Source organism: Amblyomma mixtum, chromosome 1, assembly GCF_055824585.1.
Source record: "Amblyomma mixtum isolate Tamu chromosome 1, ASM5582458v1, whole genome shotgun sequence".
NCBI lineage: Eukaryota > Metazoa > Arthropoda > Arachnida > Ixodida > Ixodidae > Amblyomma > Amblyomma mixtum.
Genome location: NC_143012.1, coordinates 162,048,570 through 162,068,893, shown reverse-complemented (window position 1 = coordinate 162,068,893; position 20,324 = coordinate 162,048,570). Strand labels below are relative to the sequence as shown.

General features: G+C 46.5%; 1 protein-coding gene across 2 annotated transcripts in view; it reads right to left on the bottom strand.

The window, feature by feature from the left end:
- The window catches only part of LOC149369568 (arginine kinase-like), an 81,831-nt gene extending 62,068 nt beyond the window's left edge, over nucleotides 1–19,763 (bottom strand). Inside the window, exon 1 of one of the 2 annotated variants that reach the window (XM_089558896.1) lies at nucleotides 19,463–19,763. In XM_089558896.1, the coding sequence (XP_089415022.1) occupies nucleotides 19,463–19,500 (38 nt within the window). In that variant the 5' untranslated portion in view covers nucleotides 19,501–19,763. Of the gene's footprint in view, nucleotides 1–7,602; nucleotides 7,716–19,462 lie in introns of those variants that run through there. The other variant, XM_089558885.1, reaches the window with a different exon arrangement.
- Nucleotides 19,764–20,324: the final 561 nt, after the last annotated feature.

The window sequence follows — 20,324 nt, the reverse complement described above, 5'->3', positions numbered from 1 at the left end:
TTCATCAACGGCACGCCACTCCCGAAAGAGGTTCTTCAGAAAAGGTGTACTTTTTGCATATGTTCCGGCTGCACCCGCCGTGAATTCGAGGCGTTTACTACAACTACACCGTCCTGAAACCATCAAAAGCGCGTTCTCTCACCTTCTTCATTTTATTCGCTCGAACCTACACACCAAGAGCAGTGAAGTGAAGGGCTTGCGTTTGTTATACCTACTTCTGTCTTTTCGTACCACTGTCGTTTCATTACGGCATAACGTGGTGTTACAGAGTGCACGCGTTGCAGAATGACCTTTATAAGAGTCAAAAGCGCAGTGCATCACATGAGCTGCTAACTACAGCTGAGGTTATTGCCATCTTATAACGTTGCAAAGAAGCAGACAGACCACGGCGTATTGTATGTGCTTTGAGTCAGCTGCCTGGTCTTTCCAATTTGTATAGTTTATTTCCTTTCATCGCAGAAGGGATGCAACCAAATAACGCTTTTTTTTCCGGAAACAGTGTGGACGACGTGGGTCTGTCGTTTGAACTGTTTCTAGCTCTTGCTACCCCCATCGTTTTAAACAGTTCGAACGCTGAAGCAATATTTGCAAAATCTTGAAAATTTATATGCTCAGTTAGTTTGCACACTGTCAGTCACCACAATTAACCATTCCATGAGTTACGGTGTTGATCTCTTCATTAGTGCTTATTTGACCAAAAAGCACATTTCAGTGGCTTGTTTTTCTTGTCATTCTAATAGGAATGAGAACACATATTAGTAAGTAGGTTTTTCGTGTAATTGTTCGCGGAACTATCTGCCGCTCAAAACTCAAGCAGAACACGGCGATGTGGAAGATAAAAAGGCAGGGGCCGGAAGGGGGGGGGGGGGGGGAGGGAAGTGTAAGACGATAGCCTGCTCTTGTCCATAGTGACGTCACTAGTGTCGAGCCCATCCTATATTACGTGTTTTTAGCAGCACGAACAGATTTCGTTAAATTCGGGTTAAAACCAATTTCTGCCTGGAAACCCGCCTTCTGGAGCATCCAGTTTTCCAGTGCATAAAGGTGTATGCACCGCACACAAACTAGTGACCATTTTTTTGCATGTTTTAGAGAGAAATTTCTAACTAACTGACTTGAAATGTCTTTCAATGTTTGTTATTCAAGGCGTGGCTTAATATAAGGATAACTTACAACGGCGTATTACATGTGCAACGGAAAAACCACAGGTACTGTGAGCAGTCGACTTATTTGACGGTACCCACACTAACAACGTCCAGCTGGTAGGTTCTTGTGCGTTTGAGATGGTCGCTGTGATGACGAATGAATGTTTAATGGGATGAAATCAACAAGAAAAACAGACGAGGGATACAGGGATACGCATATGACATTCACGAGCGCTACTATAATCTGTTTATTGAGTTTGTCACACACAGCATGTGTAAAGGGGAATGCGAGCATGCGCGGAGAGGGTGGCACGAAACAAACAAATCAAGGAACCACGTTTATGTTAAATAAACGAATTAAAAAAGCAAATTCTGCAGAAGAAATATGTGCGGACGTGTCACGCAGTGATCAGACAACTTTCTTATATGAAAAAGGTTCAAGCAGAAAACCCCGCCTTTTCATTCCCGCTCCTGCCCATAATCTTAGTATTCTCAAATCTTGCCCTTACGTGCTGACACATGAAGGAAAATGCAGCCCAGGATTTGGATTTTTTTTTACTGTTTTCTACATTTTTAGCGTGCTCTCGTAGTAAGTTTCTGGGAAGAAGCTGGAATGAAAAGGTTCTGCTTCTGCTTGAAGCTTTTCATATAAAAAGTTGTCTGATTTTTGCGTGACACGTCTGCACATATTTATTCTGCCGAATTTGTTTTTCCTTTATTTCTTTTCTTAGCAAAGACGCGGTTGCCTGATACGTATGCTAGCATTCCCCTTTATGTATGCTGTGCATAACAGCCTGAATAAACAGTTGGTAGTAGCGCTCGTGAATGTCATATGTGTCTTCTTGCGTCCCTCGTGTGTTTTTTGCTCCGAATTCATCCCATTATGCAGCACTAACTGGCCCGGCAGCATGCACCCTAGAATGGATGAATGTCTTCGCAGTTTACGAAGGGAGGCAAGCATTTCATATACACAGAAGGGCTGCGCAGCAGCTGGTAAAGTGCGCGACGAAAGGATTTCAGTAAATAGAGAAAAAAAGAAGGAAGTACTTGATGTGATAGGGTTTTAGCGCAACCAGCCATTCTCACATTGTTTACGAAGCAACGATAAAAAGGAGCGATTTATGTACCGCACAAAAAACAAGCTTTCGCTTAACTTTCTTTCGGAGCAAAAAATCACTGGGAAAGTTTTGAATTATAGGACTTCTTGCTGAGTAACCCGATCTGTACTCGAATTTGAGCTAAAGAAATATGGCCCAATTTTTAACTCCGAATTCCGGAAAAATAAAACGACTAAACGAAGGGCCCCAAGAATGTGTCATCTTCAGCTAGCAGTGACATTGTCGGCAAAAATCTGCTGGTCTTATGATGAGCGGATGATACGAACCCAACCGATGTGCTACAACAAAAAGATTTGAGTGAGGAGTAGAGAGATGACGTAATAGGTTATATTTTAGGCTTCAGAGACATATGCCGGCAGGAAGAACCCAAGGAAAATAAAAGAAAACGCTATGAGCCCCTTTATTATCACGGTAGTTAGCGAACTGACGTCTTGACAGGAGAGGCGAGGTGAGCAGCGCCCTCCGTCTAGCGGAGAACCTGGCGAAGCCGACGCCAGCAGCGTGCAAGACAATACGGATTGGTCGAAAAGGTAGGGACGTCACATGTGTAGCCGCGGATTAAAGAAAGCGATTAAAACATGATGGAAATTGTGAATATAAAGGCGCAACATGACTCATTGTCATTATGACATCTAAGAATGTACACTAAATTAATTGCACTGAAAAGAAAATTGGGGTGCGATGGGTATAGAACCCGTGCCCCTTGGATCCCGAGACGGGCGCGCTAACCTTCGTTCGCCTTGGTTGAAGGAAGGCCTTGTGTTTACTCTCGGGCAGTGTCCGTGTCTGCGAAGTGGCGTACAAAGAGATCCCAGGCCGCTGAAGAGAGCAATTAGTGCTTTCGCTTCATACCTTTAAGGCGGAGCTTAAGTGTGTCGCCAATTTTTTTTTTTATACATGCCTTTGCTTCGGTAGTAATACCTGGCGCTCAATTAATGCATCACCAGCACCACTTATTCGGAATTTCCTCGCTGTTTGATTGGAAAACACAATTACGGCTGTTGGCGCCAGGGCATCATTGAAAATCGTAGTAGGAGTTAATGAAGAAATTGTCCACGTGGTAGCTGTGCTCACGCCGGGATCAGAAAGCGTGGAAGGAGAGATAATAGCCTAATGACATTTTGCTTGTCGAAAACATAGCTGGCGGTCAGCTACCACGATGGCTTTTTTCTAATCATCAGACGAATTTGATGAGACGAGAAGAGGTCCCTGTCCGTCCAGATGTCGGAGCCTTTAAGGAAACCTGTTGTGCGCCATAGCTGAAAGCCATCCGCTATAGACCTGCACCCAGCGTGGTCACGAGATAGCGTGAGTACGGCGCGGCACGTGTCTGGCAACACTGCACAACATAAGCAAAGATGGCCGTCCTAATCTGGTTAGCAGCGGCGTCTTCGCCTGGTGCTCTGCTTCGGTTTCTTGGTTGTGGTATGGAAACCCGCTCATTCGTCAAAGGCGAGCAGGTTTTAGCAGGTGACTCCTTCTTCGCAATCGGATTCGAGAACCACGCTGATGACCATGCCGAAATTGTCCCCCTGTGCAGCTCTGTGCGTAGAAACGTCAGGATCGCAGCCTGAGTCGCAGATCATACACAAGACAGACAGCCTCCTCAGTGCATCCGACGTGTTGGGAGGCCAGCGCACATGCACTACTGGCTTTTCTGAAAAGTGTAAATCCCTGTGTGCAGAACTTATTGACTGCCACAGGCAAGTCGCTTTGCGGTTTTCACCGACTAACTGCGCACAGATAAACGTGCACTTCCGACTTTTCTCTTTTCTCTGTCGCTTGATTGGTGCAGACGCTGGATATATATGCTGCCGGCTTCGGTTGCCTCATTAAAGCCTCATAAAATGGTGACATAATAAACGAGGAGTTCACCGCGCTTGCTGTAAATGTGCAGTTCCGTAAGCCACGCAGAGACCGGGAATTCCGAAACCACGTTTTGATACCTGTCGGGGCCGAGCCGCGTCGGCATTAAAGCGCAATGTATTCCGTGCGACAAGTGGCCCTCCTATAGATTTTTTTTCCTAAAACCTAGTGCCTTGCCTGGTACGACAAAATAAGGCAAACAACTGTTCACTGAGGAGAACGTGTGCACAAGTCTTGAGCTCAGACTGGTTTACACGGACCAATCTGCCTCGGCACACCTTCTGTGTCCGATGACCGAAAGATGCGTAGTGAGTGAGGCCTGTGAGCTCGAAGCAGCATCGGAACATGATGGGTGGGCAGTTTGCAACTTCCTTTTGCAGGTCCCAACCGAGAAAGGATTTGAAGCGAAGTGAATGGGAAGGTTGGGTTTTGAGAGAACACAACAAAGATAAACCCGGTGTATATGACCTAGTGATCCACAATCTACGTCGGCCCGTACAATCGTCTCATTGCCCACTTGTCCTCCATTATGTTGGCCCAGTTATGCGGGCACCGTCGCTTTGACATACGGCCGTAACGAGCGAGACTGTTAGCATCGTGACTTACTCGTCGAGAGCAAGCATCTATTAAATCAACGTAAAAACAGCTGTAACAACTACCGAAAGCTTCGGGACAAGTTTAGTTGTCAATGATGGCACGGCTACGAAACGAAACCGCGATCTCAACGCCAAATTGAATGAGTGATTACAAGGTAAGTTGATGACTACTGGCAAAGGAAGAAGTCCCAAGTGAAATGGTCTGAAAAAATGGCCACGGCCGCGGTTACTTTTTTTTTCCGGAGCGCGTTGTCTGGTTCCCTCTGGGAACGACAATATGACCCTATGGGGACTTTCCAGCGAGAAGGCACGCAAAATGGAACGCAGGAAAACTCTTTCGACGTTCGATTTTTCGTTTTTTTTTGTGCTTCCAGCGACGGCATCACGACGAGTGGAGGACACGGGTGCCATTTTACTGCGCAAGAGCAACGAAAAACTGAAGCGCGTTACTGTACTCTGGACTTGAATTGGTGGTTTCTCGCGCAGAACGCTAGGTGATGAGCAATGACTTAGAGCTGCGAATACCAAAATGAGGCCCAAGCAAATATCAAGTTAGTCATCATGAGCAAGAAGGAAAAGTCCACCTGCAGTAGCTTACCGCCGAAAAGTATAAAGAAAAATACCACGTCGAAAACGCACACAACACTGACATAAGACATTTGCGTCAACGTTTCTATGTTGCGCTGGTCTTTATTATGGCATATGATATCAAAGTACGCTATCATGCTATCTCCAGTATGTCATTTATGCATTATGCTACCTCCAGTAGCTTGATATAACCAAGAGCGGAAAGAGATGTCATGTGGGCTTTTCGAACAGATCAACTGAATTCCAGAAAATTCAGTTCAAGGAACCCGTCGCGGTGGCTCAGTAGTTAGGACTCTCATCTACCAAACCGGAATTCCCGGATTCGAACCCGAACGCGGTGGCCGTGTTTCTAGGCGAAGCGCAAAAGGCGCCCGTGTGCTGTGCAATGTCAGTGCGTGTTGGATATCGCCAGGTGGTCGAAAGTATTCCACAGACCTCCACTATGGCACCCCTTTTTTCCTTTCTTCTTGCACTCCCTCATTCATCCCCTCCCTTACGGCGTGGTTCGGATGTCCACCGAGATATGTGAGACAGATGCTGCGTCATTTCCTTCCCTTAAAAAAAACAACAACCAATGTTCCCTGTCCACGCATGTAGCGCGATAAGGCTGTGGCCGTGGCCGAATTTTTTGTGACCGCAGTACGAAGCTCCTCTTCTTTCGGCGGTGGTGGTTGAAATCCCGCTCGAGGATGGTATTTTTCTGCTGGATAGGTTTGGTTTGGTTTGGTTTATTGGGGTTTAATACCGTACTCATGGCGGCATAACGATGCTCTGGTTGACTTGTATCCGCCCATTATGGTAGGAATTGGAGCTGAATTCTGTATTTGCTGGACAATGGTGTATATGAAAGTTTTCTACCCATGGCTCTGCTACAGAGCTGGAGTTCGCGGATTGTCTAATTCCATAATGAAAAAAGAACACATGAGTGCTGCTTTGCGAATTCAATGAAGGCGAATATCAATACACTCCAGTGGTTGTCAAGTGTTTTTCTTGCAGGAAATATTAAGAATTCTCAGAGTCTTCAGCCAGGGTGAACACCACGCAGAGATGTGCGGAGTAGAACTCGCTTGCGAGTCTAAGAAATATTAAGTATATGCAGCTCACTTCCCCATCGTCGGACACAAAACACGGGCACCGTATAGAACCAAGAGGTTGTGGGCCCCTCGGAAGAGGTGCTGAGCGTTCTTGCCATAAACATCGCCTTAGAACGCACAATTTGCTGGATGGCAGAGAGGTCCCTGCTGAAAAAAAGTTATATGATGGAATAACCTCATAGATCATTCATCATAGAATCTGTATGATATATCATACGAATTGTATGATATATCATACAGATTGTATGATATTCTATGATGAATGATCTATTGTGTGATATATCATACAGATTGTATGATATTCTATGATGAATGATCTATGAGGTTATTGCATCATAGAACTTTTTTTCAGCAGGGGTCTGAACGGAATCGCAGTAATAAGACCAGCTGGCATACGTAATGAAACAGCAGCTATATCACCGACCGACACAACTTGACACGAATACAGAGAAGAAAGAGTTTGTAAACGCTGTGAACAGGCTTGAAAACTTTAAAAGGGCGTGTGTGTTTGCGCCCTTTTAAAGTTTTCAAATATGAACCAACTTGCCCAAAAAGAAGTGTTAATGTGAACAGGCTATCAGTAAATTCAAAATAATGTTCAGAGTTAGGTATACGCAGCACTATTGTAAGCTTCAGACATAACCGTAGGGCGCAGTAATTACGTAACGAGCAAATACACACACAAACGGCTGAATGCTGCGCTCACAACCGTCGTGAGTGCAGCGCCCATCCGTGTGGAAGTGTTGCCCCTGTGAACGCAGTTTGTTTGCGCTGCGGTCACGTCTGAAGTAAGGAGCCAACTTGTCGAATAGGTTCATCTTGGTGACTTGGCGCAAAAAAAAAAACGACGGTCAGGAAAGAATAGACGAGAGTTTAGGAAGGCGAAAGGGGACAGGCCTTTAGCACTGTTGCCGACTACTTAATTTTTGGAAACGTTGCGCCAGAGCCGCCCGTGCAGACGAGAGACAAAGTGGCGTCCTTGTACCTTGGCGCTACTGGTGCAGCCATGCGAGGGAAAAGAATTCGAACGCCTTCGAAACGGAAACGACACTCCGCGGGCACTCTACACCACCAGTGTTGTTTGCCCTTCAACTGATATGCCGAACCTGCCCGTGCATGGGAGGAATACGTTTCTAACAGCGCAGCAGCAGGGCGAAGACCCGCTTGCGCGCCTTCTGGTGGCTCCGAGACTCACCACGAGAGGTCTCCCTGCCAGCCCCAGTAGACGGCGAGCAGGAGAACCGCGACGGAGGCCAAGGTGGCGGAGGTTGTCAGGAGGGCAGCCATTCCGAGACTCGGTGCTTGGCTCCGCGAGTACCGGCAGGGGTTGCCAAGAAGCCTGCTTTCGTCGTCGCGACGCAGAACCAGCGATGCCCACGCCGGCGGCGGCTCTTGGCGGACGGTGCTGGAGAAGCACTTCCTGGGGTCCCGAGGAAGTTCCAGGGCAGTGGGCAGGGGTAGAGCGCACAGTTCGATTCTTTCAGAATGGAGTCACCGGGTTCAAGGACAGGCTTCACAACGGCGTGAAATACGTATGACGAGTGCCGAACGTGCTGCGACGCTAGCACGTGGTCTCGTGCAATGGCTCGCGAAGGGAGATCGGCACGTGGCTCGTGCGCACGTCTTTTAGCTGATCCAGGGAAGTGAATCTCCGAGCAAAATTCACTTTGCAGAGAACTGGTGTCCAGCGGGTGTGAGCATTTCGGTGGTGGGTAACTCATCGCTCCTTCCCGTCTGCCCGGAGTCCTGCGCCATTGCTGATTACCACATGCACCCTGAGCTGCCCAGACGACGCGGCGATTGTTGCAACGTTGTCTGGATGCTCTGCGGGCACCTTGGGTCTAGTGAAACACGGAACGTAATCTGTTATTTCCGCATGGTCGATCTGTACATGCGCACCTCTCCTTATACAGCTGTACTCGGTGAGAAGAGCCAGCTCTTAACGTGCATCCGCAGTTCATGTTAGCGAGAGACACGTACGGCAGATGGAGGCAGCTGTCAAGCGCAAATGTGTCACTCTGCAGGCGCAGTTTGCGTCTCGTCTCCCAGTTTCTGTTGTTTTTGAACGATAGCAGACGAATTTTCGCCACTCTCCAGATAGCGCCACATCTTGTGAAAAGGCAGACTCCATGCGGCAAGATGCACGCGCTGATGCATAGCCTTGCACGTTGCAGGACACAGCACCAGTAGCACAGGCACGATGCGCGTGGCAACTGCAAAACGCGGAATCGCTTGTCTCAAGGTATGCCAAAGAAAATGGCGTCCCAAAACCACTGCCGCTCCTGCAAGAAAAGCATTTTGCTCTGCTTGCTAGGCTGTGATTCACGGCGCTGTTGTCGAAACCGGGTTTCACTGAAGGGAGCACGTAGGGCTGTGAACAGTTTCCATTATATCGTTGCTCGTGAGACAAGAGCAAGTGACGCCATGCTGTGTTGACACACGGCTCTCTGTCGGAACTCTTTGAAGACAGTTCCTCTCAGTGGTTATAGTGCCTGAATGGCGTGGCCGCAAGATGGCGCCGCGCGAGAAAGTGCTTCTAGCGATCCAAATCCAGTAGCGTTAACCGTACGCAGAATCAGGACAAAGCCGATGCGGTGAGTTTAGCAGCGATCGTTTCGCAGTCTTCTCCTCCATTAAGTCGACGAATCGTCAGTGACATAACTTAAGTGGTCATTACCAAATATGGAAGGCCTTCCCCAAAGAACTCACGTGATTCGCAACCGTTGAGAAATGAAAGGAGCAGCCTCGTTTGTCCACTGCTTTTCTTGCCCTTTCTTCCGTGTGTCTCTTGTGCATTTCACAGATGCTCTCCAAGTCAGGGCTGATTTAGTCTGCGCACTTTGAAGATGAGGCTTTCATTACCGCAGCCATGGAAGTTCGCAGGATAAAGGAACGAGGCTTCGTTCTTTACTCGACTGGAGGAGGAAGACGCTTAATTCTTCCTGCGGCGCACGCGCACCGACGCGGTGTGCATACAAACGCACCAGCAACATGACGACGCTGGTAGCTGTTCGCCTCGTGACGTCCACCGGCCGCCGCACTGAACGGTCAAACGGCGGACTTCCGCGCGCTGTGAGCAGCGTCGGCCGCCGTTTGCACCGCTCTCACGAGGCGCGGAAACTCGTAAACGCCTGCGCTCCCAGGCTGGCGCTTGATTTACACCGGCATGGTTCGCACTCCGTGTGCATCACGCACAAGCCACACAGAAGCGGGGCGTGCGCGGAAGCCAAGCATCGTGCAGTCACATACGCGGAACTTTGCGTATGCTTTGATGCACAAACAGTTCCTGTCGAGGGATCGCCAGAGAGAAAATGAACCCTTTAGCAGCTCTCTAAAGCTGCGCACTTCTCCTAATGAATGAATGAATGAATGAATGAATGAATGAATGAATGAATGAATGAATGAATGAATGAATGAATAAGCTTTATTCAGGTTCTCCCGTGCAGAAATTATCTACATAGGCGAGGCGTCCTCGGAAAAAAAAAAAAAAGCTCTGGAAGTTCTAGACAGCTTGAATGGCCCTAGCTCCTCTATGATGGAAGATTTAAGGCCATAAAAAGGTAAGGGGAAAAAGAAAGAGCTGAAAAGCAGAGAGTGTAGAAGCACATGTATACATATCGCATGCATGAAAAAAAAAATTAAATCAGTAATGCAGCAGTGATGAGACCATTCATGATAGGGTATGTACAGTTGTCAGAATTCAAAGAGAGTTTTAAACGTGAAAGGGCATCACGTGATATAACAAAGTGGCGAGGGTTAAAACGAAATCTTCCTCGCTCTCCTTAAATCATCTTCGTAGTGGGGCCGAGCAGTCGATTTCTTTAGTTTCAGACCCTCGTTGTCCTGGTGTCCGCCATGCTTTCGTCCACCGCAGCAACACTGATCACTACGAATAAGGTCACGGGATCCTTTCCGGCTACTGCCGACGCTCTCTGATGGAGGCTAGATTAGAATGCGCCCGTGTACTCCTATTTAAGCGTATGTTTTGACAACCCCTTGTTGTCAGGACTAATCCACAGCCCTCTTCGTAGCCGTTCATTCAGCTTTATTAAGCTCTAAAATTCGCGTTTTTTTTTGGCAATGGCTTGCATGATACTTTTCTTCAACAGCCACTGCATCCACCTTCTTTCTTTGTGTATTATAATAAATCATTATTCCTCGACAATGTATATGTGTATTTTCACTCCTGAGAGTGCGACTTTACAAGATCGGATTGAATGTTCGGTTGGCAAAATACTTGGCACAAAATAGGCAAGGACGAACTAGGTCGCACTTCGATGATGTGTTACAAGGACAGCATTGCTTCTTTTTGTACGTCATTTTGATCAAGTAGTTTTCACTTAGAGTTTTCGTCTTCCAATGTACTGATATGTTTTGACGCGTGTAGAATCTGCTACGGGGATTGAAGACTTGCCAGAATATTTTGTTAAGAAGAGGTGCTATTCGTAGCTTGAGATGAAAGGCCCCGTTCATCATACGGCGCGAAATCGCTTGCAAGAAACGAAACCCAGGAAAATTCACTATCGGACTCCGTGGCCCAGGCAGCTTGCGTCAGAACCGCTATTACTCAAGCCCAGTGGGGGAGAGCATAAATTCGAGTAACATCACGACATTCGCGAATGCCGGTACCTTCCCTCCACTGTTTGAACTACGGCTCGTTGGCTACGACGTGTTTATGCACACGACATTCAATGGTGGGCCTTGCGTATCTAAAAAAGCGGGTCCCGCAGACTGACGTGGACACGAACGCATGGACGTGAATACGTTGACGCGAAGGCTGCCATTGCATGGGAGAACGGGTCACTGGTTAGCATGCGCAGGCAACCATTTAAGCTCTGGGCGGCCCCGTCAGGTTCGTTAGCACCGCCTTAGGCCGCCCGCGCCAGCGTTGACGGTGATGTCGGGCGTGTGTGCTCCGCGCACACGGCTGAACGCTGCACAATTTCGCCTTTCGCCGAGAGGCAGACGTGACTGACGGCAGCCGTTAATCCTGAAGGCAGTCACACTCGGGAAAGAGTGAACCCAGGCTTGGGTGCGGTTAACTGCGGTTGACTGCTCTTGCATGAAATGTCAGTACAGAATTAACTCAGAAACGGAAGCAGTGCCCGAAGGAAAACAAAAAATTGTGAGCTGATATGTAGGTGCCGCTAAATATCTAAAGGAAAACTAGAGTTTTTTCAGAGGCCGTTGAGCTTTTGCTAGTTTTCTTTATAGATTCTTCTGCCTGCCCCAACTGTTTAAGGGGACTTGCGATGCCATGCGACATTTTAGTGCTGCGTTGCCAATTTCACGGCCTCACTTGGAGTAATTTCTTCGGAGAGCCCAGTGTTTGCCATACCATAAACATTCGCACCTTATGACACCCGTCATAGGCAACTCTCGCACGAGCTTCTGAATGAGGTTTTCGGTAGGGCTCGCCTCTGGTGTATACGCCTGAGACATGAGCACAAATTTTGGCAGAGTCTCGTAATCTCTATTAAAGGAGCATATACACCTAACTTTGGTGATATATTTTCTTCTTTCCCACGATTCGTGAGATATTTCTGTACAAGGAATACTGCGTTGTATCGGCCTACGAACACTAAATAATTTGTAATCGAATTATTCTCTTCTTCGAATTATTATGCTTCTCCCATGAGGCATGGAAAATTGCAGTATAATCGTTGCTTATTCTTCCATTGTCATTCCGGCTCTTGAGGCAGCTATCTTTAGTGTGTAGTGAATTAAAGCGACTAAGTATCGAGTATATCGCAGCTTTCTTCATGCCTTGCTCGGCATTTAAGGACCTTTGCTGTTGCAGTCATTGTTCGACTGCCCAGACGAGAACTGGAACAGCAATAGAGAGAAATTCAATCATAAATTATTTTTTGGTCATAGGCAAATACCACGTGGTCATCTATGTATACTAATGCCTTACGCATCATCACAAAGAGGAAAACATGCAGCCGAAAGTTATGTGTCTATATATATACTCTATTAAGTCTGCTCGCCGGCTTCCCTATTTTGTTAGCCATCTAGCACTGCAGATTTTTGTTTTTATGTTTATTTATAGATTCGTACTGCCAGCGAATGCGGAGGCGAGAATTACGGTGATAAAAAATACAAAGAAACAATAAAAACAACATAAACCGACAATGCAGTTGTGCACACAAATTTTCACATGGCTAACCAGCACAACACATGCAATTTAGAATAACAAGAAACTATGTTTCAGAACACGATAAACTTAATTCACCTTGGTCAAAAATAAAAAGTTTGCGAACATCACCGTATTATTCAGATTGCTTGTTGAAGTAATTTAAAGCAAATATAAGCAGTGGAGTAACAATTGACAATGAGAAAATAAAAAAACAATACAATTGAAATAATAAATAAACGTAATTACAATAAATTACAAATATTTGATAGGATTACTTGAAGAAGATTGTATGTTCGAACACCCTAAGATATCTTTTCATAAGTTGTGCCACTCATCTATGCTTCTAACCAAAAATGATCGTTTCAAAGATTCTGTTCTAAATCTCAGTGGTGCTATGGGTTTCGAATGTCTTGTTCTGGTGGTCGCAGGGTTGCGACGTGTTATGTATCTTTCTAGGTCGACCTTATAACCACCGTCCAAAACATGAAAAACAATTGGAGCTTATTAATTTGCATTTTTGCTTTACCATCAAGAATCCATCTCTACATCTAATTTCGGTCACTGATTAGGTTCTTGCATATGGGGTGAAAATAAACCACAGGGCCTCATTATGTACCCGCTCACATTTCACCATATGTTGTTAAGTGTACGGCTTCCAAATATGGCTTGCGTAAATCGCAGTAAAAAAAAAAAACGGATATCAATAGTATCTGCTATACCTGCACTGCATTTGATTTTATTGTTACTTCCAGGTACGCTGGAGTTCTGCTACGTCATATATCTTTCGTATTTAAGTAGACCAATTTTATCACGTTCACTACGCATGCGCGAAGCTTGTGGGACGCCATGATGCCTCCAGACCTGACTGGCTTATCGCGGCCCTGAATCTTGAGGCGGCTTTGAGACAGGTAGCATATCTAGCTATGTTGTGACATATAAACGAGGGTTTCGCCCATCGGTGTTTTCACGGGCGCACTCAGTTGGCACCATTTTGTACGACTGCGACCGAACGATACAGATCTATAAATGCTTATTTCCGGCAGTGACATATAGTCTTTCTGACACGAAACAGGAATCCTCCATAGACCAACACTGTGTTTAAAAAAATAGGGTCGCTCGCGTAGCCCAGAGTGGGCTCGGGTGTTAAAGCTAAGTTTGAGGGCGAAAGGAATTCAGAAGTGAATAGGTTTGAGCAATTTGCTAATTCATTGTTGGAACGAAAACATAGTGCAGAGAGAGGAGAGGACGAGGCAAGGGACAGGGCAAGCGCTAACTTTCAAATAAGTTTTGATTGAGGATCCGGCATGCCAATATGCTCACATCTTGTCTAGAAAAGGAAAGAAGAATGTACAAAAAGGGATGAAAAGTTCCGTTCCTCGTTCCTTTTGTAGATTCAGATGTGTACGTATTGGTATGTTCCGGATTCACAATCAACGCTTAGTTGAACCTTAGCGCTTGCCCCGTCGCTCGTCTCGTCCTCTCGCGTTTCAGCGCTATGTTTTCCTTGTAACGATAACAATGCATGTATGTAAGCAATAGTTTTCAAAGCAGTTTTCAGACTTCGCAGTGCACCTATGACGACATTCCTTCGTAAAGTAGAGGTGCCGTACATCCTAGAACGGATTGTGAAAGTGTAAAACGTCATTTCAAAGGCGACGTATTTTTGATACACTGCGATACGTGCTCGTGGGAAGCACCCTTGGACGGGGCACAGGGCGAGATCGCGACCCTAAAAAATACATGGAAACAAAACTTCCCGCAATCATTTTCTCCTTTCAAAAGTACCAGAGAAGCTGCTGTTAACATTTGATGAGCACTTTGAGGAATAGTGTGACAAAGTATGGAACGTCATTTGGAAGTTATCTTTTAAAACTGCCGCGATAAATGAGCTTATCGAAGCCGGAAATACACCCAAAAGGCGCTCTATCTGCTAGATGTTTCACCGAATCGCGCGGGTTTTTCGTGGAGTCGGGCATGCTTCGGCATGCAATATATTTGGTCGATAATACAGTTGTGCAGAATAGACGGCCTAGACAGCTCTACATGGAAGGTAGCTCTCAAACGGCGCGATAAGCGCACGAAAGCGAACCGCACACCGTAGTAGTAGCAGACGACGGCCCAAACGATACTCCCGACCCCCTCCGGCGTCCGCGAGCGCCACCTAGGTTTGTTAACACAGTGTTGTCGTTTGTTACTCTGCGGAGTTCGTTTTCCGTGTTGCTTGAGGGCTGTCTTCAAAACAAGCCTATTTGAGGTGTATAGTCTGAATGGCAGCCTTTGCTAGGCAATATAGAGCACGCTGCAGCATGCTGGGCTCTGCGAGAAGCTTGTGTAGTTCGGAGTCACTCCCAGCGGACAGAGCGCCTGTTTGGTGTATGTTTGGCATCACAAAACATCTTTATAGTTACATTTTATATAGTTAGTTTCAAAATGGCGGTGAAAAATTTGCGACACACTTCTTGAAAGCAGTAGTCAACTGCTCACGAACGGACGTTTCCATCGGCACATTGTGAAAGGAGAAAATTATTTCCAAAGGTTTTCTTTGCATGCCTCGGCAGAATCACGAGTGGTCACCCAGTATCACACAGAAAAGTTTGGTCGACGGGCTCATTCACACTCACACGGGTTTGATCTCGGCCGCGGCGATCACATTTCGATGGAGACAAAATTCTAGAGTTGCGGGTACTATGCGATGTCAGTTCAGGTTAAAGAACCCCAGGTGGTCGAAATTATCCGGAGCCCTCCACTGCGGCGTCCCTCATAGCCTGACTCACTTTGGGACGTTAAACCCCCCAAACCAAACCAAACTATACCAAACTAAACCAAACCGAACCAAAGAAAACCAAACCAGACTAAACCAAACCAAACCATCTATGAACTTATGAATTCAAGCTCATTTAGACTCACAATTCACTATGCTGATTAAGACTCATGAGTCATCCGGAGTCAACCTGCCATAACGATTTACAACGCCCTTCGACACGCTACTCCTCCGGGCTCACTCACTCATTTCGACTCATGACTCATTTGGGCTCACTCAATTAATCTCTACTGAGTACTGAATTGTGCTCACTCAGTCATTTCGACTCATGTGAGCATGAGAATGGGCACGAGGCGTTTAAGAGACACAGTACAAGACACCACCGCCTCCCGCACAGACGGGATGAAACTTGCTGAAACCTTCCCACACATCCCCAGGCGCCTCATCACCGCCCCCGCGTAAACTAAAGGAACAAAACGCAGTCTTCCTCGTTTCTAAGGGATCCTCTTCGTCGGTCACCCACAGCCATCGAGAAGCCGCCTTGCCCTTGGCCGCACGCGGCAGTATCATTCCTACCCTCCCCTGTCAGAAAAGGAGAAAAAAAAACCCTAAGCCCACAACGTCCTCGCGAAAATACAGATGGTGATCTGAGCCTGAGCCTGGACTCATGGCTCAGATCATGACCTGAATGAGTTCGTACTCGCGACTCAAATCATGATCTGAATGTCAGTCCGGACTCGCTCACAACTCAGAATTTTCACCTCCTTTTCACCCTCAGTCGTCACAGCCGGCGTCAGCAGAGCCGCCGCATCTTGCTTACATCACAGATCGGTGTTAGTGCATGGTTGAAATTTTCTTTACAAATGTACGTACGCTTCTAAATTAATTGATTCGTTCCGGAAACCAGTTGTACCATTTCAAATTGTAATGGTTAGGCGGACTGCTTTGTTTTCGTTATTTCACGCAGTTGGATGACTCTTTTCCCAAGCATGGTAGCCATGCAACTCCGCCAAGAACTACAACTAGCGGCATCCTCTACAGCAGTGGTGGCGTAGTGAAACTACCTGCGAAATTGGTGTGCTGTGTTTCATTTCGTTTGCCTTCCTGTTTAGTAATTGTACTATCTTTTTCACCTGTATGAAAAGAAGTATCCGGCGCTATTATCACTGCCAAACAACGTCCTTTACATCTTGCAATAAAAATAACAATTACATACATTAATTTATTCTGAAAATCATGCGAGTAGTTCAGAATTCATTCTTAGTAAAAATAGTAATAATTACTGTTTAGCGTGTCCGGGAACAATCAGGTGTTCAGAATGCTGAAACACAGGCCAAATTAAGGTAAAATGAGTAACCGTGCAAATAAAGGGTGCTAAACAAACGACGAAGATATAAAAAAATAAAACTGATGCGTAGTGGTACTATAACAGATGTACAAATGAACGGCGAATATCAAAATAATGAATGCCGCCACATTCGAAAAAAGTGATCCAATGAGGGTTGTCCACAAAGCGTAGGGCGGAGTCATAACAAATATGGGCACAAATATGCACCACGGAAAGAAACAAACCGTGCTACAACAATGCACTTCATTTAGAATTGGCAAACACACACTCTTAGGAAAAAGCTAGTAGTACTTACTAACTTTGGGTACTAACTGGTTGTCATATATGTTACTACCCTGTTAGTAACTGCAGTTAGTTACGGGAAGGTTAGTAACAGTCACAAACCCATTGAGTAAGTAGCGGCTGCTACCAGCAGTTAGTAACGAGTAGTATTTACTAAGAAAATAAATAGAAACTAGCATGTGTTGCTAGGTTCTTTGTACGGTGTGCTGGCGTGGCTTGCCAAAGTTGTGTATACTGAGAACACAGAAAAAGCTGCGTAGTCAGTTTGACTAATTCCCGAAACCAGTCAGAGCTATCACAGCGTGCTGGCCGTAAATCACACACTTAGGTTTAGGTTTAGTGCGCATTATATGTACAAATTATGCGAGGTGGTGGCGCAAACAACCTTACTGGCCGCAGACAAACCAGAAAGAGTCACACACGCGCACTTTCTTTCTCAGTCTTATATACTCCGTAAATCTTACTCTGTTACGGGCTAGTGGCTCTTACCCGTAGCGCTAAGATAGCAGTGCTAATTATGAAGTTGTGACTGTGGACACAGCTTAGTCTACCAACCGCACGCGCCTGCAGAAATGTTTAATTACAAACTCAATTTATTGGCATGACCATCTGTGTCAGTTATATTACTTGACTTTATTTTAGGGTTAAAGGAACGGTTACTAACCAGATAGTAACTAGCGGTGATAGTTAGTAAAAGGTAGCAAGGGCTACTTTACTAACTGTACCTTGAAGAGGGTAGTAAATAGCTGATAAAAAGCAGTAAAACGAAGTCAGAGTTAGTAACTGCGGCACTTGCTACCTTTTTACTACCTTTTTTTTAATAGTGCAGGGAGAAGTTCAATGAAAGTAGGACTCTAGTAACGTGTTGGAGTAGGTTACGTTAGAATGCTTTTTAGGTCGTTGTAGAACGGGGACAGGGAACTTAGAAAAAATGTGAAGGTTGGAACAGCGCGTGTTATAGAAGCAATCGGGTTTACGCAACGGGGAATCCTAGTTCAACGAGGGCAGGAAATGTAAAGGTTGATACGCTGTAGTCGGGTTAGCGGAAACGCGGAAGTCAACATAATAAACGCCTATTGTTTGGTAATACATTGCATGTGATTGCACCGAGAATTTGTATTCCTCGAGACAGCTTGTATGACAGAATTGAGAATTATATTTTACGCTCGCTCTATGGAATCCCAAAGCTAAGAAAAGTTGGAACAGACATTGAATGTGCTTACACAGTATTAGTACAAAAACAAGCAAGCGAAAGTTCCTGATTAAATACTGGAACCTTCACGCCTGTATGTGGACTGTTTAGCGGTAGTAAATACGAACTAAAAAAAGAGAAACATGCTTAACAAAGCCATTGAGTCGATGCTGTGGCAAAAATAAAGATCACATGACCTACTCTAGACGGCGAAATATGCATGACCTTAAAACGCACATAACACAACTAATTAGTAGTTATATGATCATACTTTGAGTTAAATTAAATCTCTTTCACCATGGGTGCTGTTCCTCATTTTAATGCAGATTTAGCTGGTTATTAAAAGTGTGAAACAAGTAATATTCTATTAAGCACTTTTCGGTAAATACGTTTTGTTGATGCCATCAAGAAATTAGGTTCAGCACAGCACACAAAGCTCTACCTGAGTAGGGCGGCTGACGAAAGTCAGCGTTCAAGAAGTATTCGTGAATAACAAGGGCCAGAAGCAGAGCGTCGAAATTTCCTCGAAGGAAGAACAAATGTGAAAATAGGCTGTATGGCTGAGGGCACCAAAGAATGAAGGATCACTTTTTCGCCTGTGCTGGAGGAGCCGGTGAAAGGTGCAGGCGCAAGCAATACAAATATGCAGGTAAAATCAGTATGTTTGGTCCAAGTGAAAATCGAAGCGGATACACAAAGATTAAACGAAATGTGTATGCTTTTAAGCAAGACGAGTGCAGGATTAGTATATTGAAGAGCGAAGACAAACAGGTACGACGAATGAAAGGTCATTGCAAAGAATCCAAGGAAACCACTATTCTAGCGATGACCTTGAAATTGTCCTTACGTGCGTAACCTTCACGCGGGCGCTAATCAAGGTCACAACAGATTTTCGCAGCAAAATAAACGTAGGCAGACTAAAATTTACGAATAAAGGTCAATTATAAATTGACAATGACCCTTTCCGTTTACACGACCGTCCCAACGGCAATGAATGCATGCTGTTTGAAAACCGCTTCACGGGTTTCCACGTGGCTCCAAGTTGACATTGTGCCCAGCCAGAGGAAGTTGCCATTCTTGTTGCTATTCTGGCCCCGGACCCACGGTGCGGCCTTGCACTCCCAATGGCAAGGCCGAAGGTGGCGAGATTCTCCCCTCGCACCTCGAGAGGCCGCGAGACTGGGTCAGCAAGGCGGACGATGCTCTCCCCGGAAAGGGCGATCGAATGAGGGAGAGAGACAGAGACGGTAGAAGGCGAGACCACGTGTTCCTAGATTCGCACGCCACCCAGGGCCCTCACTAGCGGCGCCAGCAAACAGCGGCTCTCACTCACTCTTTGAGAAGCCAGTAGATCTCCCACAGGGCGAACATCACTCCGCAGCGGTGCGCTGTCCAGTCGCAGAAGACCAGCTGGCGGGGGGAGCGGCTTTCTGGTGGGAGGCGACTTTCCTAGAAGGGGCAGGAGCTACGCTGCCCTCTGCAAGGCACAGTCCGAAAGAACTCCTAAGTCTCCAAGAACTGCCTTCTGATGGTGGCCACAGTTCCACACCGCAGTTGAAAGATCACGTCACACGGCGGAAGCTTCCCGGCACACGAAAGGCTTTGCACGTAACCCCCTGCCTGCTGCTCCGCTTTATTCTCCTCAACCACTGCTTTCGCTTGGCGCCCACTTCCTCTCCGCAAGCTCTCTCTCTCTCTCTCTCCCGTTATATTTTCGCAGTTGTGCGTTTCTTTCTACCGCGCCGCGGTCGAGACCGCTCCGGGTTTGGACTCCCAAAGCGCATGCGTCCTTCGATTCGCGGCCCCACGCCGCGTATATAGCTCCCTCGTGGGCGTCGCCGTGCAGACGACGGCAGACAGGACACGTCGTCGTCTGCTTCGGGACCCGCGTGACTCGGTGACGACCTAGTGCGGAAGGTCGGGCCGCGGTCTTGGGTCCCTTTCGCCCCGTGGTCTCGCCTTTCATGCGCGTAGGCCAATCGATCGCCCTCGCATATTCTTAATCGATAGATTCCTTTCAGGCGGCGCCTCTCATTCAAGGTGACTTGAATGCATCTTTCAAGGTTAGGACAGTAGAGTGCCTGTGCGACGGCGAATAGCGGACTTCGCGAACGGAAGCCATGTTCTGATCCGACGACTAACGTAAGGCTGAGTATACACACGGTCTGGTTCTGGCGTGACCTACTTTCTCCTGC